Source organism: Camelus bactrianus, chromosome 19 (genome assembly GCF_048773025.1).
Source record: "Camelus bactrianus isolate YW-2024 breed Bactrian camel chromosome 19, ASM4877302v1, whole genome shotgun sequence".
NCBI lineage: Eukaryota > Metazoa > Chordata > Mammalia > Artiodactyla > Camelidae > Camelus > Camelus bactrianus.
In genome coordinates, this window is record NC_133557.1 from 10,718,217 (window position 1) to 10,737,911 (window position 19,695).

A 19,695-nucleotide genomic window follows, 5' to 3' on the forward strand; every position below is an offset into this window, starting at 1 on the left:
TTGTTTGGTCACTCGGTTGAAGTTACCTCTAGAGGTCAGAATCCTTTGGGGTTTTAAAGTCTTCACACAGTCCCACCAGAAATTAAATTTAGAAGTGTGGCATATAAGAGCCCTTGAGCAGAATCTTCTCAGAATGGGTGGTGTCTTGGACAGCTGTTTTACCATGATTATTTCATTTTTACGGAGAATGATTTGATTCTCTAGGCCGTGACCCCTAAGCTACTAGATTCCCCACTTAGCTGTACAGTTCCTAGATAAGAGCACTCAGTCAGTTAAAACTGTTTTATTCTTCTCTTGCAGATTCAACTTTCACGTATCAAACCACCCTGGGTGGTTAAAGGTCAGCCCACTTACCAGATATGCCCCCGCATCATCCCCATCACGGAGTCCTCCTGCCGGGGCTGGACTGGCGCCAGGACCCTTGCAGACATTAAAGCCCGTGCTCTGCAGGTCCGAGGGGCGAGAGGCCACCACTGCCATCGAGAGGCGGCCACCACTGCCATCGGAGGTGGGGGTGGCCCGGGTGGAGGTGGCGGCGGGGCCACCGATGAGGGAGGTGGCAGAGACAGCAGCAGTGGTGATGGTGGTGAGGCCCGTGGCCACCCTGAGCCCAGGGGAGCCCCGAGCACCTCTGGAGAGTGTGCGTCAGATCTACAGCGAACACAACTACTGCCGCCTTGTCCTCTAAATGGGGAGCACACCCAGGCTGGAGTTGCTGTATCCAGAGCCCGCAGAGAGGACCTGGCTCCTCTCAGAAAGGAGAAGAGCTGCCCACTGCAGAGGGTTCCAGATGTCCTCACAAGTGCGCTGGAAGATACCTCCCCACTTCCTGTTGCTCCCACTGGGGACCAGCCGCGCCAGGCTTTGCCTCCACTGTCCTCCAAAACCCCAGCAGCTGAGAGAGCAGCTGAACAGCCTGTGTTGCATCTAGATGGTAGAACTGAATGTGGGTTTGGTACTACCTCCTGGGAAGGGGATAATGAAGAGCGAGGACCCACTATCCCCCCAGAGAATGGGCCTGTTCAGTCTCTAGCAGGGGATGTTGTATTAGAAGAAGGAACCTGCCAGGCTCTAGACCATGGCAGTAGTCCCACCGTGAAGGATCCTGTGACTGTGACCCCCAGTTCCATCCCCAAATCATCACTGGCTGGTTGCCTGCAAGACAGACAGTTTGATGACGAATCAGGACTTGGTGACTCAGGCCCACCCTCGAGGGAAAGTGTTACTAGGCAAGAAAACTTGAAGACCGAGGCTCTCGACTCCGCCGGTGCTGCTCCTTGGGTGCCTCCCCTGTTAAGTGATAAGGCAGTGGGGCGGCCTGATCCTGACTCCAGAGATGACGTCCCATCTGTTGAGCCCCAGGTCCGAGAGGAGTGGGAGAAAGATGCTCCCCTCGTGCCGGCATTGCCTATGAGGTTGACTGCTGAGGACGGCCTGGACCCTTCTGGACAGCTCTGGACGGTACCATCTCAAGGGTGTGTTGACAGCACTGGCAGTGACTGCAAACAGCTGGAGGTTGAAAAGCTGAGAATCAATGGAGACTCTGAAGCACTGAGTCCTCACGGCGAGTCCACAGACACAGCCTCTGACTTTGAAGGTCACCTCTCTGAGGACAGCAGTGAGGCTGACCTTGGTGAAGCCACAGTGAAGAAGAGGTCCTTGGTGGTGGAGCGGGATGAGAAACAGGACTGGCGCTGCTCTGCCTCACTCTCCAAGGTGAACGGTGACCTGAGCCTGGTCACGAGGACAGATGGGATGGTTGTTCCTCAGAGCTGGGTGTCCCGAGTCTGTGCGGTTCCTCAAAAGATCCCAGACTCCCTGCTACTGGCCAGTACCGAGTACCAGCCAAGGCCATTGTCCCTGGGGAGGCCTGGGTCCTCAGTGGAGGCCACGAACCCACTTGTGATGCAGTTGCTGCAGGGCAGCTTGCCCCTGGAGAAGGTTCTTCCTCCAGCCCACGGTGACAGCAAACCCAAATCCCCACGACTCCCACTGACGAAAGAGCAGGGCCGTGGTGGCTCCCTGAGGATGGGATGTTTGCAAGACCCTGGGGGAAACAGCTGCAGAGCTGGCCGGAGCGGCCCCCCCTCTTTAAGAGCTTCAAAGGAGTCTCTCCTACCTGAGAGCTGTGAAGCAAGCACCGATCTTGCCACCCAGGCTCCTGGAGCACCCCCCAAAATTTCCAAGACAGTCCCAAGCGTAGACTCACTATATCCAGTGACAAATCCGACAGCTGCCTCTGGGAAAGTAGAAGTGGATTCCAAAGAGCAGTTCTCTCTCTTTAGTTTTGAAGATCGGCTGGAAGCCCATGACCTGTCCCAGGGCAGTAATTCACATGCTGCGCCAGGAAACCTCACTACCTCGAGAGCCCCTGGTTTCTCATCTCCAAATGTGATCTCCTCGGATCCCAATCAGACAGGTCGGGCCCTGGGTGATCAGAACAGTGCTAGAGGCCAAGGGAAGAAGCTCTTTGGCTCCAAGACCGAGGCTGCAGCCCTTCAGTGCCCCAGGCCTGTGGAGCCCACGCCACTGCCCGCTGGTGCCCCTCCCAGTTTTCCCAGTAGGAAGTTGGGGCCAAGCAAAAACTCTGTGTCTGGTGGGGTCCAGACTGCCAGGGAAGACTGGGCTCCAAAGCCACCACCCATCTCTGTTGGCAGCACTAAGAGCGAGAAGACTTTTGGTGGGGGTCCTCTCAAAGCGAATGCAGAGAACAGAAACGCAACGGGGCCTGGTCCTCGGGAACTGGTGGACCACTTGCAAGGGATGCCCTTTGTCCTTGATTTGCCCTTCTGGAAATTACCCCGAGAGCCTGGGAAAGGGCTCACTCAGCCTCTGGAGCCTTCTTCCATCCCCTCCCAACTCAACATCAAACAGGCATTTTACGGGAAGCTTTCCAAACTCCAACTAAGTTCCACCAGCTTTAATTATTCCTCCAGCTCTCCCACCTTTCCCAAAGGCCTTGCTGGAAGTGTGGTGCAGCTGAGCCACAAAGCAAACTTTGGTGCGAGCCACAGTGCATCACTTTCCTTGCAGATGTTCACCGATAGCAGTACGGTGGAAAGCATCTCGCTCCAGTGTGCTTGCAGCCTGAAAGCCATGATCATGTGCCAGGGCTGTGGTGCATTCTGTCACGATGACTGTATTGGACCCTCAAAGCTCTGTGTATTGTGCCTTGTGGTGAGATAATAAATTATGGCCATGGGAAAAGTTGTATATTTAGTGTGTGTATTTTGATAATGATTGAGCTTAAATCTGTATACACAATATCACTGATAAAATAGACTGTCTCTAGGCAAGTCTTGCCTCTCTAAAATTTATAGTGCTAAAGCCCCTCCATCACTTGTCGGACCTTCCGATCTTGCTGGAAGGGTTTCCTATAGGGCCACTCATGGGGCTGCCCAAGGCCGGCGGCCCGAGCTCTCACACAGACCGTCAGAGCCTCAGAGCCTGGTGCGGCGTGGGGAGCCTCCTCAAGACCTAGAGGGACTTGACACTGAAGCAGGAAAGTTGTGTTCTCCACCAGGGGGCTCACTTATCTGAACTGAGTAGGAATGTCAGTCTTCCACTGCCCCCTCCCTGCCGTCTTTCCTCCTGCTACTCCTGGGGAATTGATGGGAAAGAAGCCAGCACAGGGTTCAAGTAACTGCCAGCAGTGCCCACCAGAGGGCTTTAAGCACCTGCTGACCTCGGGTCACAGTTCAGTCATTTGCCAGTTGATGGAGCCAGTTTGACCTTCGGTTCTGTTACTGAAGCCAACTTGGGACTTTCCTGCCTCTGTATGGTCCACTGACCCACAGGAGCTTTCGGAACCTTGAATAGACCTGCTTGGACGACGGGTCAGGCATAGGGTTGTCTTTCCTCCTTGTGAGTCAGATGTCCAGACGTTTGAGAATTCCTCTGCTTGACACCCTCTCCGTCAATCTGGACTCTGGGAGTGGGCATCTCCACACACCTGTGTATGTGAAAGTCATTTTACATTTCAAAGCAGTGTGTTTTTCTTATTTTTATATTTTTAACTCTTTATCCTTGGATGTATAAAGTGAACTTTTGGCTTCTGTAAGTATGCTCTATGCACCTCTAATGTTTTATCATGTATTTATATGTTGTACACAGTACTGGCCGATTCTGTAAATGGATGTGTTGTACAGAGAACACGAATGTCTCCCTTATTTTACGTCTTCGGCATCATTGCATTAAAGTGGTGTAACTGACTTCTCTCCACCTGTGTCAGAGCCACTGTGTGCTGTGCTGCCCGACCGATGTGAGGGGTGGAGTGGTTGACTTGCCCTGTCCCAGGTCACCCGGTGGGCCTACTGCAGCTTACAGAGCCGTGGTCAGCCTGGCCGCCAGCTGCTGAGCGGATGTGTCTTGCTCCTCCCATCTCTTCTCCTGCAACCTTCACTGGCTGCCATATGTGACAAGTCACCACCATCAGTGTGTTCATTGCTTCTGGATGAAGGGTGAGTGCCCTGGGGAGCCCCCAGATGGGCCTTCCATACCCAGCTCCAGGGTCACCACCTATCAGCGGTACCTGGGACCATGCTTTTCTGGGGCCATAGGCTCCACTGGACATACTTTTGACAGCAGGTGGAGGAAGATACAGCCGTGCCTGCTGCCTGCCTCTCTCCCACACCTTTCCGGAAAGTAGATGTCTCCACAGCTGTCTTCCCTCGCCCTGCTTCCTGCCTTATGTCTTGTCCTCCGACTTGCTGCAGAGTTGAGCGTCGTCCTTGTTTAACGTAGGTCTCACTGTGTGAGTGCTTCTGTGTGAAGTAGAAAATTGGTATAACTTCAGCAAGTCTCATTTTATCTGAAGGGTCTCCCCCCCGCCCTTTTCATCCCATGTGGCATTTTTGTCATCTGAAGCATGAGTGGGAAGTTGGCAATGATGTGGTGATTTCAATGCAGTATTGGCCAAGTCCAAGTCGTCAGCTTCAAGAGTCTGTTTACCAAAGACAGGGAGCAGAGGCCCAAGCGTGTTTGATCCTCTTCTGCTGTGACCTTTGGGACCACTCTAGGGGACAGTTGGGAACTGGTCTGCCAGGACAAGCACTGCTCTTGTATGTCTCTGTGGTCTTGGAAAAATAAACCTGTACAACCTGCACTTGTGGTCTCGGTCCTTTTCTGCAGCTGCCCCGCCAGGTGGGAGGAAGGTCAGGTTGGGGGCAGACACCTGTCTCATCTCACCTGGCACTGGATTTAACATTCTTGTTTGCGGAGTTTTTTTGTGAGTTTAGTCCCAGAGGCACAACTTGTCGGTGTTGCTGGTCGTTAGACTGTGTGTGTGATTTGGTGAACTTAACACCGTGTGGGCTGGAAGCAGAAATCCAATGAAAGTGATGAGGGTACTTATCGCTTGTGAATCAAAGCCATGAACTGTGACATCCCTCCCGCTGCTTGCCCCACCCACCTCACTGAGACTGAGATTGCCTGGGGTTCCTAAATGGCTGATGATCTGTGGGGAGGGTGACCAGTTCCGACCTTGAAAAGCCATAAACACGAGCACCTTTCTACCTAGCAGTGGGGCGGCAGTGAGGGAGGGGCTGGCACGACGTGGGGTCTGATGCTGGTTGATGAGCCTCAGTGGATGGCAGGGGTTGATCTCTCAGTTAAAGTCTTCAGACTTAGCTGGAGTTCTTAAAATATGTATCGCATTTTTGTGCTTATCGGAAACTATCTTAGCATATAAATAAGCCTAAGGTAAGAAAATAAATGCTAGAAGTAAAGGTTAATTAAAATACATATTCATTAATTTATTTTCTGTGAATTGAAGAATGTAGGTTTTACGTGTGGTGAAAACACGTTTTGGGGCAGTCCAAGCTGTAATTTTGCGGTGCTGCTAATCGATCGAAGGGTGGGTGAAGTTACAGTTAGGTGGCTTTGTGGTGGTGACGTGTCCTTGTGCCTTCATGTCACGGAATCCATTTGCCCACTTGCTTCTGCAGAAGCTGAGAATGTATTCGAATCCAGGGTTGGGACCTGACATGCCAGTTGCATCTCATCAGGGAGGTTGGGATGGGGTGGTGAGTTCAAGTGTGGACATTGCTACCTACCAGCTCAGTGGTTGGGGCAACTCACTCAGCCCTTGTCAGCTTTCTCATCTTTGAATTGGGGTAATAGTTGCTGCTTCATAAAGTTGTAGTGTGTGGCACAGAGGAAGTTTGTGCTCCAGACTCTTAGCTTGCACCAGACCAGATGATAGCTCCGTGAACCGACGGTAGAGGTCTGTACGGCTCCTGTCGCCTGCTTGACCCTCACGCCAAAGAGGAGCCATGGAGGTGGGGGCTCACGTGCCGCGCTGAGGACTGGTGTGGGTGGAGTGGACTTCTGACTTCCGGCATCTCTCTACAGTTGACAACATAGTCCTGAGTTTAGAGACTGAGTGCTTGGCAGGAGGGGCTTATTTTACCCATGGTCCAGAGGACAAGAAAACGTACTGTTTCAGAATATGGAGAAAACACTATCCTATTGGCTTGGTGCAGTAGCATCCATGTATGCCCAACCTGCTTGTGAGGTCAGAGCCTGCTTGAGAGAGAAGTGTGTGTGTGCGCGCGTGCGCGCGCACGCTCACTCAACAGCAGCCCACGGGCCTTGGGAACCAAAGCTTCTGCCTGCCCTGTGCCCTGAGAGGGGATGGCACGGGCCATGTTTACCTTGGGTGTGTGTGGTGGGGCATTTAAAGTGGTGGAGAGGGTGGGCTCTGTGACCCTGGAGGTTAATGCTTGGAACCAGTGACAGTGTCCCGTGCTTCCTCTTGTCTTTGTACATCAATTTGAAAGCCTGGAATAAATATCTAACAACCAAATGTCAACGAAAGCTCTGTTAAGGAAAATAGAGTAACAAAAAGACGGCTGTTGGTACAGTGGTTCTTAACCTTTCTGGGAACACGGGGTCCTCTGAAAGCACAATGGGAGCCCTGGACCCTCTCCCCAACACCGGAACGCACATACACCCAAGGTTGTGTGTGTTATTTCAGAGGGTTTACTAGCTCCTTAGGCAGCTGGGGCCCCTCACTGAAGAACCCCCTGACTGGTTTAGACAAGAGATCAATCAAAGAGGGGAAAGGTGGCTTTGCAAAGGATGTTTCCTGTAACTGAGCTTCCCTGGTGCATTTAAATTACTTTAAAACTGCAGTTACAGGGTCATTCTCCGCTTCCCCTCATGGAGTAAAATGAGGTTCACCTGTTGGGTCATTGAGTTAGTTCACTGTTCTGTGGGGGCTTTCCCATTTGACGTTGTCCTGTACGCTTAACACCAGTGGTCTGGAGCCCCGTGTGAAGAAACCAGCCTGGGACCAAGCAGCACTTCTCTGTCCAGAGGAATGTCTTCTCGGATCGCAGTGCTCCGGTGGCTGCAGCGCTCGTCTGGAGGTAAGTGCTTTCCCAGTCGGTCAGCCAGCGCGGTCTGCAAGCGGTGGGTCGGGGGTCTGGCTGTGTTGTCCCAGGTGGCGGGGCTTCGTGGCCCCTTGGTGGTTCTCAGCAGTGGTAGTTTTGGCGAGACAGGTGTTATCATGGCATTACTGAGGATTTGCTGCCCTGGGTCCCCACCTGTGCATGAGGAGATGATGTACCAAGTTGCTGTCTTCTACTTTGACTGTACCTGCTTCTGTCCTTACGAACTGTAGCCCCAGAGTACACTCCCTGGGTGCAGCAGCTTCAAACTGTTGGCCCCTCTTGTTTTATCCATTTATGTAGTTGGTTATTGCACAGAACTTAACTTAAAAGAAAAAGATTCTTCTGCCATTATAAAAAGTTTTAAAAAACAACTGCCATATAGAGTGTGTATGAATACACACAGACATGCAACTTTAACAGTAAGTTACATTTATGCTTTTAACTCACAGAATTATTTTTAAACTCATGACCATCAGGTTTGTCCCCAGTCATATTCCTGCAAGTTTTCCTTAAAGTTTAACCTAAATGACAAGTAAGATGAAAAAAAGTCTGCACACAAGTAAACGTCTTTGTAGGGGAGGGGGAAGCAGCCCTTTTTTTTTTGTTTCCTTCTAGGTGGGGTCCCGGGCTTTGGGTCGAATGGAGTGTCAAGTCCTGTAGGTTCAGGTCTGAGGGTGGTGTTTCCTCAGTTTTCCCAGCTGGCTCTTAGGGACTGCTACCTGAGTTTTATTTCAACTGTGCCCTGGGGTGATGGGAGTGGAAAGAAGGCGGTTTGCAGGGAAACAGCTGCATTTAAAACCTTGCTTGGTCACTGACTGATTCCAGGCGAGGCGTGCATCCAGTGTGTCCCTATTCCTCATCCATAAGCGGGGCCAAGAGCATCCCTCTGGAAAAATGACAGTGAGATTTCAGTGCGCCATGTGCCTGTGCTGGGACCCAGTAGGTTACCTGTGAAGATTCCTTTCCTTCCCTTAAAGATGGATGAGGTGCCAAAAAATTGACAAGGTTATTTGTTCAAGAAAATTCACCAAGGATCTTCTAGTGTGCTAGCTTCTTGGCTAGGAAAGGGTGGAATCTACCAGTAGAATGGTGTTTCAGTGCCAAACTAGATTTGGAGGGAACAGAACTAGCTGGCAGTGTTGCTGTTGAGGACACAGTGGAAATAAAGCATTCAGTTTGTTATTCAGTGTTTATTAAGTAGATTCAGTCTTATATATGATATACAGATTCAAAAGAAAAAGGATTCCACATACTTATGAAATCAGTGCATTTAGCAAGTAATACCATGGAGATAACAGCTCGATTAACAGCTCATTGGTCTTTTTGTTAAGTGAGGGGAGAGGGAGTTGGCCTGTGCTAGTCATTCCACAAACAGAACAGAATTTAGTTGCATCACATAAAGAAGACACATTCTAAGAATTAAAATATTAAGCCACATTTACTGGAAAAACTCACTATATAGAACACAAATAATTTTTATGGAGCATTGAGGAGGAAGTCCTCACCTGCTTAGAAGAGCCACATTAAGTTGCATAGGTGCATATCTGTAAAAATATAATTTAGAGGTGAAGCCATTGATTAAGTAATAAAGAGTCACCTTTAAAAGTTGCTGCCATCCTGTTTGCCTTAAGTGCCACATGCTTACTGTCTGGAGCCCCCTGCCCCTCCCCAGAAGTGATGCCTCATGAACAAGCTGCCTCCAGGGGGCCCTGGAAAGTCTTAAAGTCTCATCTCAGGTTAGGGGATTTGCGCTCTTCCCAAACGTGTCTTAAATTATGCCAGAGGATTGGCAACCTCTTGGGTTGTCCTTAAATTCTAGGTGGCTGGACCCTGAAGGTCCCATGAGTCAATGTGACCTTCCCACTCCCAGGCTACTGGGGAAGAGCTCTCTCCAGCCCCAGCTCTACAGCCAAGTCCTGCTTTCACTTTTCACGAGTCCACGCAGTTACCCACTAGCGGCCCACAGGAAGTCTCCGTTCTGAGCCTTGCTCCCAAATGGACCACGTGACAGAGGCGTGTGGGCCATCTGCTGCATGCAGAAGATTTTTCTGAGCTTATCAAAGTGTTTTTCAGCAAATCTGAGTTCAGTGTGATGTAGGTTTTTTGTTTTTGTTTTTAGGTGGAAACAGGTAAAAAGTGAGAGGTTTGGTTTTGTGGCTTTGCTAAGCAGATGAGCTTAGTGAGGTGCACCTTCCTCCTCAAGGGCGAGTCTTGCAGGACACACAGGGACCGGGGCGTCTGTACATGTAAACAGTACACTTTCACTGAGTCCAAAATTAGGAGCAAAAATACAAAGGTTCACATTGGTCTTAGGTAGATACAGGCGAAAAAGGACTGAGCTGTTTAGCTCATAAACAACAAAAACAAAGTTTCTAAAGCACCACTAAATTATATAAAAATCAGACCATGGACGGATTGAAACTGGTATTCTGGTGAAATACTTTACTATCTTGTAAAAAGTTTTACAAAAAATTACAAATTAAAAGTATCAACCCTCTGAGTTCAAAGCAGCATTTTGAAAATGAACTGGTAGTTAATCCTATAACCACCCCTGGAGTCGTAAGTGGCCCTTGGGAATAGGGATGGCTGGGTTCCACCTGTTGGTAATCCTCTAAAACCCTTCTAGCCCCCTGCCTGCCTTCCTCCCCCTCCACACTGTCCTTGGGTATAAACTGTCTGTCTGAGTGGCGACGGTAAGATGAATCTCAGATGGGTTCACCCTTACTGGTCTACCAGATGATCCACCACTAAGACCAGGTTCCCATTTCTCCTCTGTTCCAACCCTCCTCGTGGGGTTCACCCCCTGCGAAGACTTGGGAATTGTACTCTTCTCTTGCATTACCTTTTAAACCTAGGATCCCACATGATTAATTTGTGCCCTGAGGCCCTCCATAAAAACTTTAAATGGCTGTGGGGCAGGGCTCTGGACACTCCCTTTGGGAGAAGGCAGTCCCTGGGGCGAGCGGGACGGCAGCGAGCTAGGTTCAGCAGAACCAGCTCTTTGGTGCTCTCCAAGTCAGGAGGAGAGGGATGGGGTTGAAGCTGCATCTCTTAAAACAAAAGCAAAACTGAACAAGTTCCCTGACCAAACTAGCTAATGGAATCCTGTTTCCACACCGTGACTTGCTCCTGATTCTGCCACCACCAGGGCTTCACGTGCAGCTTCACTAGGAAGGAGCCCCCTGCCCAAGAGGCGGGGCTGACGGGATGGGATCCACCATCCTGGAGAGGCTCTGGGAGCCCCCGTGGACCTTCACCACTAGCATTCACTTCCCTTCTCTTGGAAACACACCGAACCTACACCCTTACTGCGGTGCTAAGGCCGGCTGAAGGTGGTCAGTTAGGACAAGCTTGACTCAGAAAAACGCGACTTCAAACTGTAGCTTATACTGATCTTCAGGTCTAATCCCTTGTGGGGGCTGGGTGGCAGGAGCCCCTTCCCCAGTCTTTCTTACTCCTGTCTGTTAGAAAAGCGAACCGTTTGTGCCTGGCCTGGGTACTGCCTCCAGGAGGAGAAATGACTTGTTAAGCAGTTGGTATCGAGAATTCTAAGGCGGCGATTGTCTCTGCCAGTTTTCAACATTAAGATTTTCACAAATTGCCTGGGGTAACACTTTGCAAAAGATCTACTGATTACTTTGTAGTATTGTTCACACACAAAAATAAATATTTACACAAATTCAAACGTCTGGGAGTAGTACTGAGCAGGTGGGGGCCGGACACGTGGACGGCGGGGGTGGGGAGAGGCCTTGGGCATTGGAGCTTGTGCTGTGCTAAGGGTGAGTCTTGGGGTCCTGGCCCCAGCTGGAGGCCTGGGGACTGGTCAGATGGAAGGCAGAGGTGGTGTGGCTGGGTGGGGTGCTGGAGGCCACTTGAGAGAGAAAAGACCACTCTCAACCTCTAGGGCCTGGAAGCAAGCAGGGGGCGGGGCACCCCACCCTTCAGAGCTTCTGGATCCGAGGTGGTGAGGCATCCACCCCGGAGGCCGCCCCCTCCCCGCCCCTCCTGAGGGTGGTCTGCCTCAGTGCCAGGAGGCAGCTGGCTGCAGAAAAGCTGGTTTGGGAAGAGGTGCCTGCTTTGCGGTCAAGTGGCTCTCAAGCTAAGGGCCACCTGGCTCCCCTGGGACCTCTCTGCTCTGAGGGAGGACAGGCAACAGAGGGCGTCTGCCAGCTCTGGGCAGGGGCGGGCAGCAGAGAGCTGCTGTCATGGCTACGGAGTGTTGCATGGAGAGGCCCCGTGGGCCTTGTGAGGTCTGGGCAAGTCCCTGGTTTTAGCAGCACTGGTAGGTATTGCACTGAGCAAGAGGAAGTGCCTACTGGGGAGGAAGGAAACCAGGCCAGCCTTTTCTTTTTGCCCTTTTTCACACTCCAGGGTTTATGGGTTTCTTCCAGGATTGGTCCCTTCAGAAGGGCTGGTCCTAGGAGAACCCAAGTGGCTTCTCCACTTCTGCTAATGATCCCTTTACTCCAACCACAGTGGGAGGAGACCGGGAGCTGCAGTCCACTGGGAGCTCATAGCTGCCATTCCTGTTCCATGGTTGCCTGACAGCCAGGGCTCACCCTGGAAGAAATGGGCCCTTCCCGGTAGGTGTCCGAGGGGCCCGGACCTGGCTCCCTGGGGACAAGGTGAGGGCGAGGGCCCTGCTGACCGGCTGCTGTCTCCCAGCACTCTGTCCTGTCAAACGCCGAGGCCAGGGGAGGGCAAGCTGCTGCTCACGAGGGCCAAGGTCCTCTCTGGGCTCCAGCTCCTGGCCTCCCACCTGGACTTACCTCCCAGGAGACACACAGTGTGAGGAAGCTGGGAGACAGCCGCTCAGAACAGGCTCAGGACACATCCTGGAGAAAGCCCACGCTGGAGTGTGAGGTAGAATACAGGTGACCATGTGACTGGGGGGTCTGGAATGGGGGTGGGGGAGCCGTTTGTTTGTCTTTGCTCTGCAGCGGGTGTGGGTGAGGCCCTCCTGCCTGGCGGTGCTGGACATTCAGAGGGACAGCCAGCCCGATGCCCCCCACAGCCCCCCACCCTGCTGGCCCACAGCCCGTGCCAGTGTAGTGATATGGAATGTTAGGTCACAGGGACACATCCTTCTGATCAGACAGACACAGACTGGCAATCTGTACAAACACAAAAGAATCCATTTTCAGAAAAATAAATTACTAAGGGGAGAGGAAGAAAGGGTCCACTTTGTTTTTCTCAATAAATATGCAATTCTGCTCACCTAAGACTTGAAAGGTAATTATCTGGGGGTGGGATTCTAACATCAGGGTCCACGAAGATGATTCTAAATAGAGCTGCGGCCCCAGCGCCTTGTTGGGGGAGCCCCAGCCCTTCCAAAGCTGCCCCGTTGGCCTCTTCCAAGCAGGTCAGAGCACCCGTGTGGTGAGATTCCAAAAAAAAGTGTCCTTGTGCCCAGAGTCTCAGGCGCTTGGAGTGTGGCTAGAAACAGCTCTTCTGGATCCACCTCTTTCAAAACACAAAAGGTACCAACTGGTGAGGCGGGAAGCCGGTCCGGGGCTGGGAGGGCCTCCTTCCCTAGTGTAGTGCACTCCAGGTGCCGCGGGGTCAGTTCTGCTGTAAAATGAGGTTTTCCAGTTCATCTGCCGAGCGCAGCAGAAAGGCAGCAGACTCCCGGTAGCCGGCGATGAGCTGCCGCACAGCACTGATCTCCGTGGGGCTGAGCTGGGCGGTGGGCATGGTCCGGCTGGTGCTGTTGCTGGAGGGCGTGGGCGTGGGCGTGGTGGAGGTGGTGGAGGCCCCGCCTTTCATGCTGAGGTCTGTGGGCCCTGCGGAGAGGGAGAGGGAGGGTGAGGAGGGGAGCGGACACCTCAAGTGGCACCCTTCACGTTATCCTGGGGGCCTGAAGCCCTAACTGTTGTACCCCTAGTGCCTAGAAGGGGGCCTGGTACCAGCAGATGAGGTGTGGGGTTCTCCATTAACCCTCAGAGTTATCCTGCAAGGAAGGGGGCGTTATTGTCATTTGTGACAGGTGGCAGCAGCTGAGGCCTGGAGGTGAAGATGTCTGCCTGAGATCACGCTGCACATGTGCTCACACTACTCTGCGGGCAGGGTGAGGAGCAACGAGGGGCCAATCTTTGGCCTCAGGGGGAGAAGGACTCTGACCCCAGCTCCCTGGCACTCATCACACCTCAGATGCTTTCTGAGAACCGTCAGGCCTCCCTCGCTTTGGTCTCCAGGTGAGGAGGGGGCCTTGAGACAAAGGAACTCCCTGACTCTCCTCAATGTAGTGAGCAGAGCACTGAAGGGAAACTGATGGTGTGTGCAAACCAGGTGAGAGAGGCTGTGGGTGGGCCCGGGGGGGCGGCACTCCTACGTGTGCTACTCCACCCCCACGAGCCGGCTGCCATGGGAGATGGTGTTTAAGATGCCGCCAGTAGGTGATGACTCGATGCCCCCAAGAGGGACGGGTGTGTGGAAGGCCCCGGGGTCCCAAGTGGAAACACAGAAGGCCAGGAAAAGCAGCACCTGTGGATGCTGAGACAAGGAAGGAGCTTCTCACCCACTGGGGAAGAGCAAGAAAGAGGCCAGCTGCCCTGCTTGGTTGGCTATGGGACAGAGGCAGGGGCTGAAGCAGCCAGACCAACCACCTCTCACAGGAGAGGGACTAGAGGGGCAGGTGGAGGAAGGCGAGGGGAGTGCTAAGCTCTTCCTAATGGGCTATGGCACCTCGAATCCCCCTGACTCGGGAAGTGTCCAAGTGAGGTGGAAGGTTAATGCTGCTGGGAGAGAGTGGGGTGGGTGTACGGGGGGCAGACAGATTAGGACAGGACCCAGAGGTGCTGTCTAGAGAAATCACCTCCCCTTTGTGCTTGAACTGTAGCAGCAAAGAGGGAGCTGAAGTCTTACTGAACCACTCTCGGGGTGTGTGCTGGGGCCCCCAGGCTGGCTCCTCTCTGCCTTTCCTGAACAGCTCCACGGGGTGGGCCATGGCCTTGGGGCCAGGCGAGCCCGACTCTGCCACTCCCAGGCACAAACTCCTGTTGCTGAAGACATCCAGACCGGAAGCAACATCTTGGGAGAAATGGTGGAAATTTGACCACTGCTTAAAAAGAAGCTGGTGCAGCCCCCCAAATGGGGAAGGAAGTTAGAGTCTAAGATGGGGTAGTTTGTTACATGGGGTTATTTCCTCTCTAACCAGAGAATGTGGATGTCAAGCGGGAGGCCCAGTCAAGGGAAGTCTGTTCAAATGAAACGCAGGAGGAAGGACTAGGGCTACGAATTGCTGGAAACAGCAGCCATGCAGGTGGCCGACTCCCATGCTGGTGGCTGCTGGGATAGGCTGAGAGCAGGGGTGCCTCTGCTCGCTCCTGGTCCCCTCCGCACACTGCCTGGGATGGCAGAGCAAGGCTGGAGCTGCCTGCTCTAGTTGGCATGAGCTGGCCCTGGGCTTCCTCTCTTTCCTCTGTCCACTCCCAAGCCTTGTCTGCTCCAATTCTGTGCTCAGAGGTATCCCTGTCTCTCCCCCGGGGCTACAGTTATAGGCAGACGCCCAGGTGGCCGAGTGGTTGCTAAAGGGGCAGAAGCGGGCACAGACTGCCCAGCACCCCAGGCAAGACAGGCAGAGCCCGAGTCTTTCTGGGCAGATGTGCGTTTCCGAACCCACCCATGAGGAGCTCTAAGCCACAAATATGGCCGCCCAGCCAAGGGCTGCTGCTGCGAGGGCAGTGGGACTGGGACCACCTGTGGTGTTCTTCCCACTGCTGGAGTCAAACCCAGTGCTCCCAGGACACTCACTGCCCCAGGCAAGGAGGTCAGGAGCAGATCTCTGCCTCTGTGATCTCACTACCCACCTCAAAGGAACCAGAAGACTGAGGCACAAGAGCACAGCCAGTGGCCTTCCTTGCAGCCTCTCAGGCAAGTGTGAAGAGGGCGGGGAGGGCAGCAGACCCAGCGCCCTCGAGAGGCTGGTGCAGCCCCGACAGCTGCACCCGAGACAGGCCCTGCTGCGTGGCACCAGGTGGGGCTTATCACCATCTCCCACCTCCTGGGAAGGACATGCCTGGTGCACAACCCAGGACTCTCACTTCCCTGCCCTGGCACCTGTCTCCAGACGCACTCTGACCAGGTCCCCACTCAGCAGGGCTGTCTAGACAGTGCTTCTTCCTGGGGGGATGCAGCCCGCCTGGGGCAGCCATTCCACCCCTCACTGCAGCTGGCCACTCTGGCCTCAGCCTCAGGGATTAGGGCCAGGCAGCCTCTTATTTTAGGTTAAGAGGCATTAGGAAGGATGAGAAGTTAAGCCCAGGCAGGAATCTTCCAGGGACCCGCACATCCTTCCTGGTGGTGGGGGCAAGGTGAGTGGAGGGTGCCTGGGCTTTCCGCCATGGGGAGGGAATGGCCCTCTCCCTCGCTGCCCAGGAATGGTGAGGGGTCTCCTGCAGCCAAGGACAAGGGACTGAGAGGAATTCTCAGGCGTGTTCAGCCAAGACCTAGAACCAGGATTCCTGGCCTGAAGGCAGCACCTTCCTCTAATCTACTCCTCAAGGAGCAACTTGCTGTCACCCTCAGCTCTTCCTCTTGCCTCTGCATGACCCCCCTCACCCTGCTCCTGCTTCTGCCTCTTGTCCTGTCCATTAAAACTCACCACAAGGACAGACAGCACAATTCACAGCCTACTTGGCTTAAAACCTACCTGTGTCTCCCACTGCCCACAGAACAAAATCCAAATGCCTGACCCAAGAGACCCTGGTGTCACCCCTATCCGTCCCCTATGGCTCCCTGAGGCCATCGGGCTGCTCTCCACCAGCGGAAGCCACTCTAACCCTGCCACACCTACCACCCCAGCCTCTGTATGAAAGGGCCTGAGGCCCCACTCAGGGCAGCACCTAACTCCATGGGGAGGATTGTATCTTTCGGGGCCTTTTCTCCAATATTGGTTTGTGTCCTGTCTGCATCAGAGTCACAGGGAGAACCTGGGTAATCACCAGCTCATGGGGGTAGAGTAGGGGGACAGATGGCTAACCATCACCCCAGGTGACCTAGATGGGGCCCCACAGCGCAGGGAGGGGCAGGGCTGAGGCCCTGCACCCAAGTGAAAGAACCTTCATCTCACACGTGAGGTCATGAGGTGTGACCTGGAAATGGAGGTGCCCAGAGTCCCTTGGCAGGCTGCCCAGCGCCAGATCCTGGCTCTGCCACCAACTCTGTGGACCTGGGCCAGTGAGAGACTTGGTCATTGTGGTAAGATGGGGTTGTGAAGAGGTTCAACTTAGGTAAACAGCAGGGCCTTGGCCGGGACTCTGCTTGTGGTGGCCCTGGGGTTGGGGGCAGAGGGGACTAGGGAGAGGCCCAGCCAGCCTCCTAAGAAGCAAGGAAGGAGTGATAGGCTGTTTGTTTTAACCAGCTAGTTTTCCTTGCCTTCCAATCTAAGGACCGGCTAAGACAAGATGATGAGATAGGGTGGGTCCTTATGCTGCAGAGGGGTCACTGTCCCCAGCCTCTGCTGCCCTACCTGCCCTGCCCCTTTCCCAAAGCTGTGGTGCAGACACAGCCAGGTGTTGGTCAGGGAGCCAGAGCCTGGGTCTCCCACACTCACCGTTACTGTGATTTCCTGTTTGGAGGGAGGAAGGGGGCTGCAGGTTGCTGCCCAAGGCCCCATAACTGCGGTAACTGTAGTTGAGGCCACCGTTGACATAGACAGGGTCCTGGGAGTAGGAGGAGGCTGGCAGTGAGTAGGTGGAGTGGGTGATGGCTGCGGAGTCCCGGGAGTGCTGCTTGTCCAGGGCTATGGGCTCGTCCTGCAGACAGGAGGGAGGCGTTGTGGAACCACAGAGGCAGTAAGCCCTGACCCCTGTCCCTGGATGGGGGGTGGATGGAGGCTATGGCCCCAGATCTGCTGGGACCCAGTGTTGTGCCCTGTGGGACTCTGCCTGTCCCCCTGGTTGCCTTACCCAAGACCTCCCCGCAGCCTCCCATGAGCTCATCTCTCCTTAGGGCAGATTTCATCTGTTCCTGCCCTGCTGGAAACCTCAGGGCTCGGGGTGAAGTCCAGACTCCCATCCTAGGTCTGCAGGGCCTTTGTGTCCAGGCTCCTCTGACTTCCACACCTGCCTCCCAGCACTTCCCCGAGGTAGCTCCATCACTGTCTGAGGACGGTCCTTCCCGTTCCCTCTGCACCAGGGGCCCATGCTACCTGCCCTGCGGAAAGTCTGGGGACCCCCTCCCACCCCCGCTGGCCTGGGAGCGGGCCGGCAGGGGCTGGCAGCGAGCAGGCACCTGAGAGGACTGGTAGATCTCCAGGCGCATCCTTTTGGCTGCTTTTCTTGTCTCGCTCTCACAGGCAGCTGCCAGGATGTTTTCTGCCATGGCCGAGGTCAGGTGGGGTGGTGTGGGTCTGGTCTGCAGGCAGAACGAGGATGTAGCCAGTGTTGGGGTGCGCAGAGACCCTGCCCTAGTGGTGGGCGTGGCAGGGCTGGGGTTGGGGCTTGGTGCTGTTATCTGCAGAGCTGTGTGATCTTTCTGGGCCTCAGTTCCCTCCTCTGTGAACCAGGGACCGCAATGCCTGCTTCCAGGGGTAGTGGGAAGGCTGTGGGTAAAGCATCCGGCTGGGAGGACACCCGAGGGCCCCGGGGCTGGTGGGTCAGCGGGCCAGGGTTGGGGGGCCTACCATCTCCATGCCGTTCTTCTTCATGCGCCGGCAGGATTTGAGGTACGTGCGGATGCGCTTGCGGGCTCGCTCCTGGAACTCAGGGAACTGCCGGCTGCACGACTCGATGATGGCCTGGATCTTCTCCTTGGGCTGCTTGGAGATGGGCACCATGCGGTCCAGGTTCTCGTCCACGAAGAGACGCACGAACATCTGCAGGAGACACAGGCTGTGGGCAGGCCGGCCGGGCTGTGGCCCCCAGCCTGTCCCCATCCCGTCCCCATCCCTTGCTGGTGCTCACGTTGAAGGCCTTAAGGCGCTCTGGGTCCATGCCTTCAGAGTCATTCATTTTGTCATTGTCCTCATGGTCGTCGTGGTCATCATCATCGTCATCTGCGGTGGGGGCCCGGCCCACTGTCAGGTCCTCAGGGCAGCCACTGACTTCGGTTTTGATGGAGTCGTAGCTCCCCGAGCTGTACGGTGGGGACTGAGAGAGGGCGAGGGGTGGAGGGTCAGATCAGGCTCTCAGATGGGCCATGGGCAGTGTAGGGACCGGGATGGCGAGCATACCCAGCTGCCACATGAGCCAGGGGTGTGAGGCCCTGAGCAAGTCACTTCCCTACCTGCACCTGTGACTTGGGGAAAGCACCCGACCCTGGGTGGGGGGTAGGAAGGGCTGTCTGTGATAGTGCAAGCAGAGGCCTGGCGCCCCAGAGGAACTCTGGGGAGGGGGTGGCGCCCACACCAGGAATTGCCTCATCGTGCGAGGGAAAGGCAGATACAGAAAGAGTTCCCACCACCAGGCAGCCTCTCCTGGCTGCCAAGATCTGTTCTGGCTTCAGGGTTTTCCTCCCTGGTCCCCAAGGGGCTGCAACTCTGAGTTGACAACTGAGCTGTCACGAAAGCAGCGAGTGTGCTGTCTGTTGGGGACAAGTAACAGATGGGCTGGGAGAGAACCAGCCAGGGAGACAGGGCCATCAGGCAGAGTGCATCCCCGCAGCTCCCGGAGTGGGCTTCTCCCGTCTGCCGCCACCCCCCCGAAGTCACTCGATGCAGAGCGTGTATGTAGACGGGAGGAGAGCGAACCTGGCCCAGCCTGCCGGGCAGTCCCCCTGTCCTATAGCAGAGAAGTGACCCACCCCATTAGACCCTCCTGGAACTAGCCCCTTGCCCAATCTCTCCTTGAAATGCACTTCCCTCGTCTCTTCCCTGCTTTCTTCATCTTTCTCACCCTCCGTGGCTCAGTTTCCACCCTGTCTCCTGCCTGCCACATGTGCTCTGGGAAGGCTGAGGACCACTGTCATTTGCCTTTTAGAAAACTGACAGCTTTGGCGAGTCCTGACTTCACTCGGTGGGACCCTGGCCAGCAGCATCCTGGATACACGGTCTCTGCCCTCAAGGAGGTGGGCAGCCAGCAGACAGTCAGGCCCAGGAAACAAAGAACCGCAAGGCAGACCCTATGGGTGGCCACATAGGGGTCCAGACAGTAATACACAGCTCTTGCTGATGAACAAAGACATGAAGATGGACACTGCCTGGCGCCTGTTCCCGCAGTCACCACCACCACCAGCTTCCATGTAATCACACCCACCGGGGTTGACTCTTCCAGGTCCCCTGGCCTCATGCCCATCTCTTGATCCACACTGACTCTGAGAAGGCAGGGACACCCAGGTCCTCTGGCCTCCCACTGGGCTGTGT

At 54.5% G+C, this 19,695-nt stretch overlaps 2 protein-coding genes across 9 annotated transcripts in view; one reads left to right on the forward strand and one right to left on the reverse strand.

The window, feature by feature from the left end:
• Positions 1 to 5,104, forward strand: part of ASXL1 (ASXL transcriptional regulator 1) — a 60,640-nt gene extending 55,536 nt beyond the window's left edge. For all 5 annotated transcript variants that reach the window (XM_074347111.1, XM_074347113.1, XM_074347112.1 and 2 more), the window contains one exon: positions 301 to 5,104. In XM_074347111.1, coding sequence (XP_074203212.1) covers positions 301 to 3,186 — 2,886 coding nt within the window. In that variant the 3' untranslated portion in view covers positions 3,187 to 5,104. The remainder of the gene's footprint in view (positions 1 to 300) is intronic.
• A 3,465-nt stretch (positions 5,105 to 8,569) lies between these two features.
• Positions 8,570 to 19,695, reverse strand: part of NOL4L (nucleolar protein 4 like) — a 121,660-nt gene continuing 110,534 nt past the window's right edge. For all 4 annotated transcript variants that reach the window (XM_074347122.1, XM_074347123.1, XM_010960873.3 and 1 more), the window contains 5 exons: positions 18,299 to 18,484; positions 18,019 to 18,210; positions 17,628 to 17,750; positions 16,948 to 17,149; positions 8,570 to 13,177 (listed from right to left, as the gene is read on the reverse strand). In XM_074347122.1, coding sequence (XP_074203223.1) covers positions 12,957 to 13,177; positions 16,948 to 17,149; positions 17,628 to 17,750; positions 18,019 to 18,210; positions 18,299 to 18,484 — 924 coding nt within the window. In that variant the 3' untranslated portion in view covers positions 8,570 to 12,956. The remainder of the gene's footprint in view (positions 13,178 to 16,947; positions 17,150 to 17,627; positions 17,751 to 18,018; positions 18,211 to 18,298; positions 18,485 to 19,695) is intronic.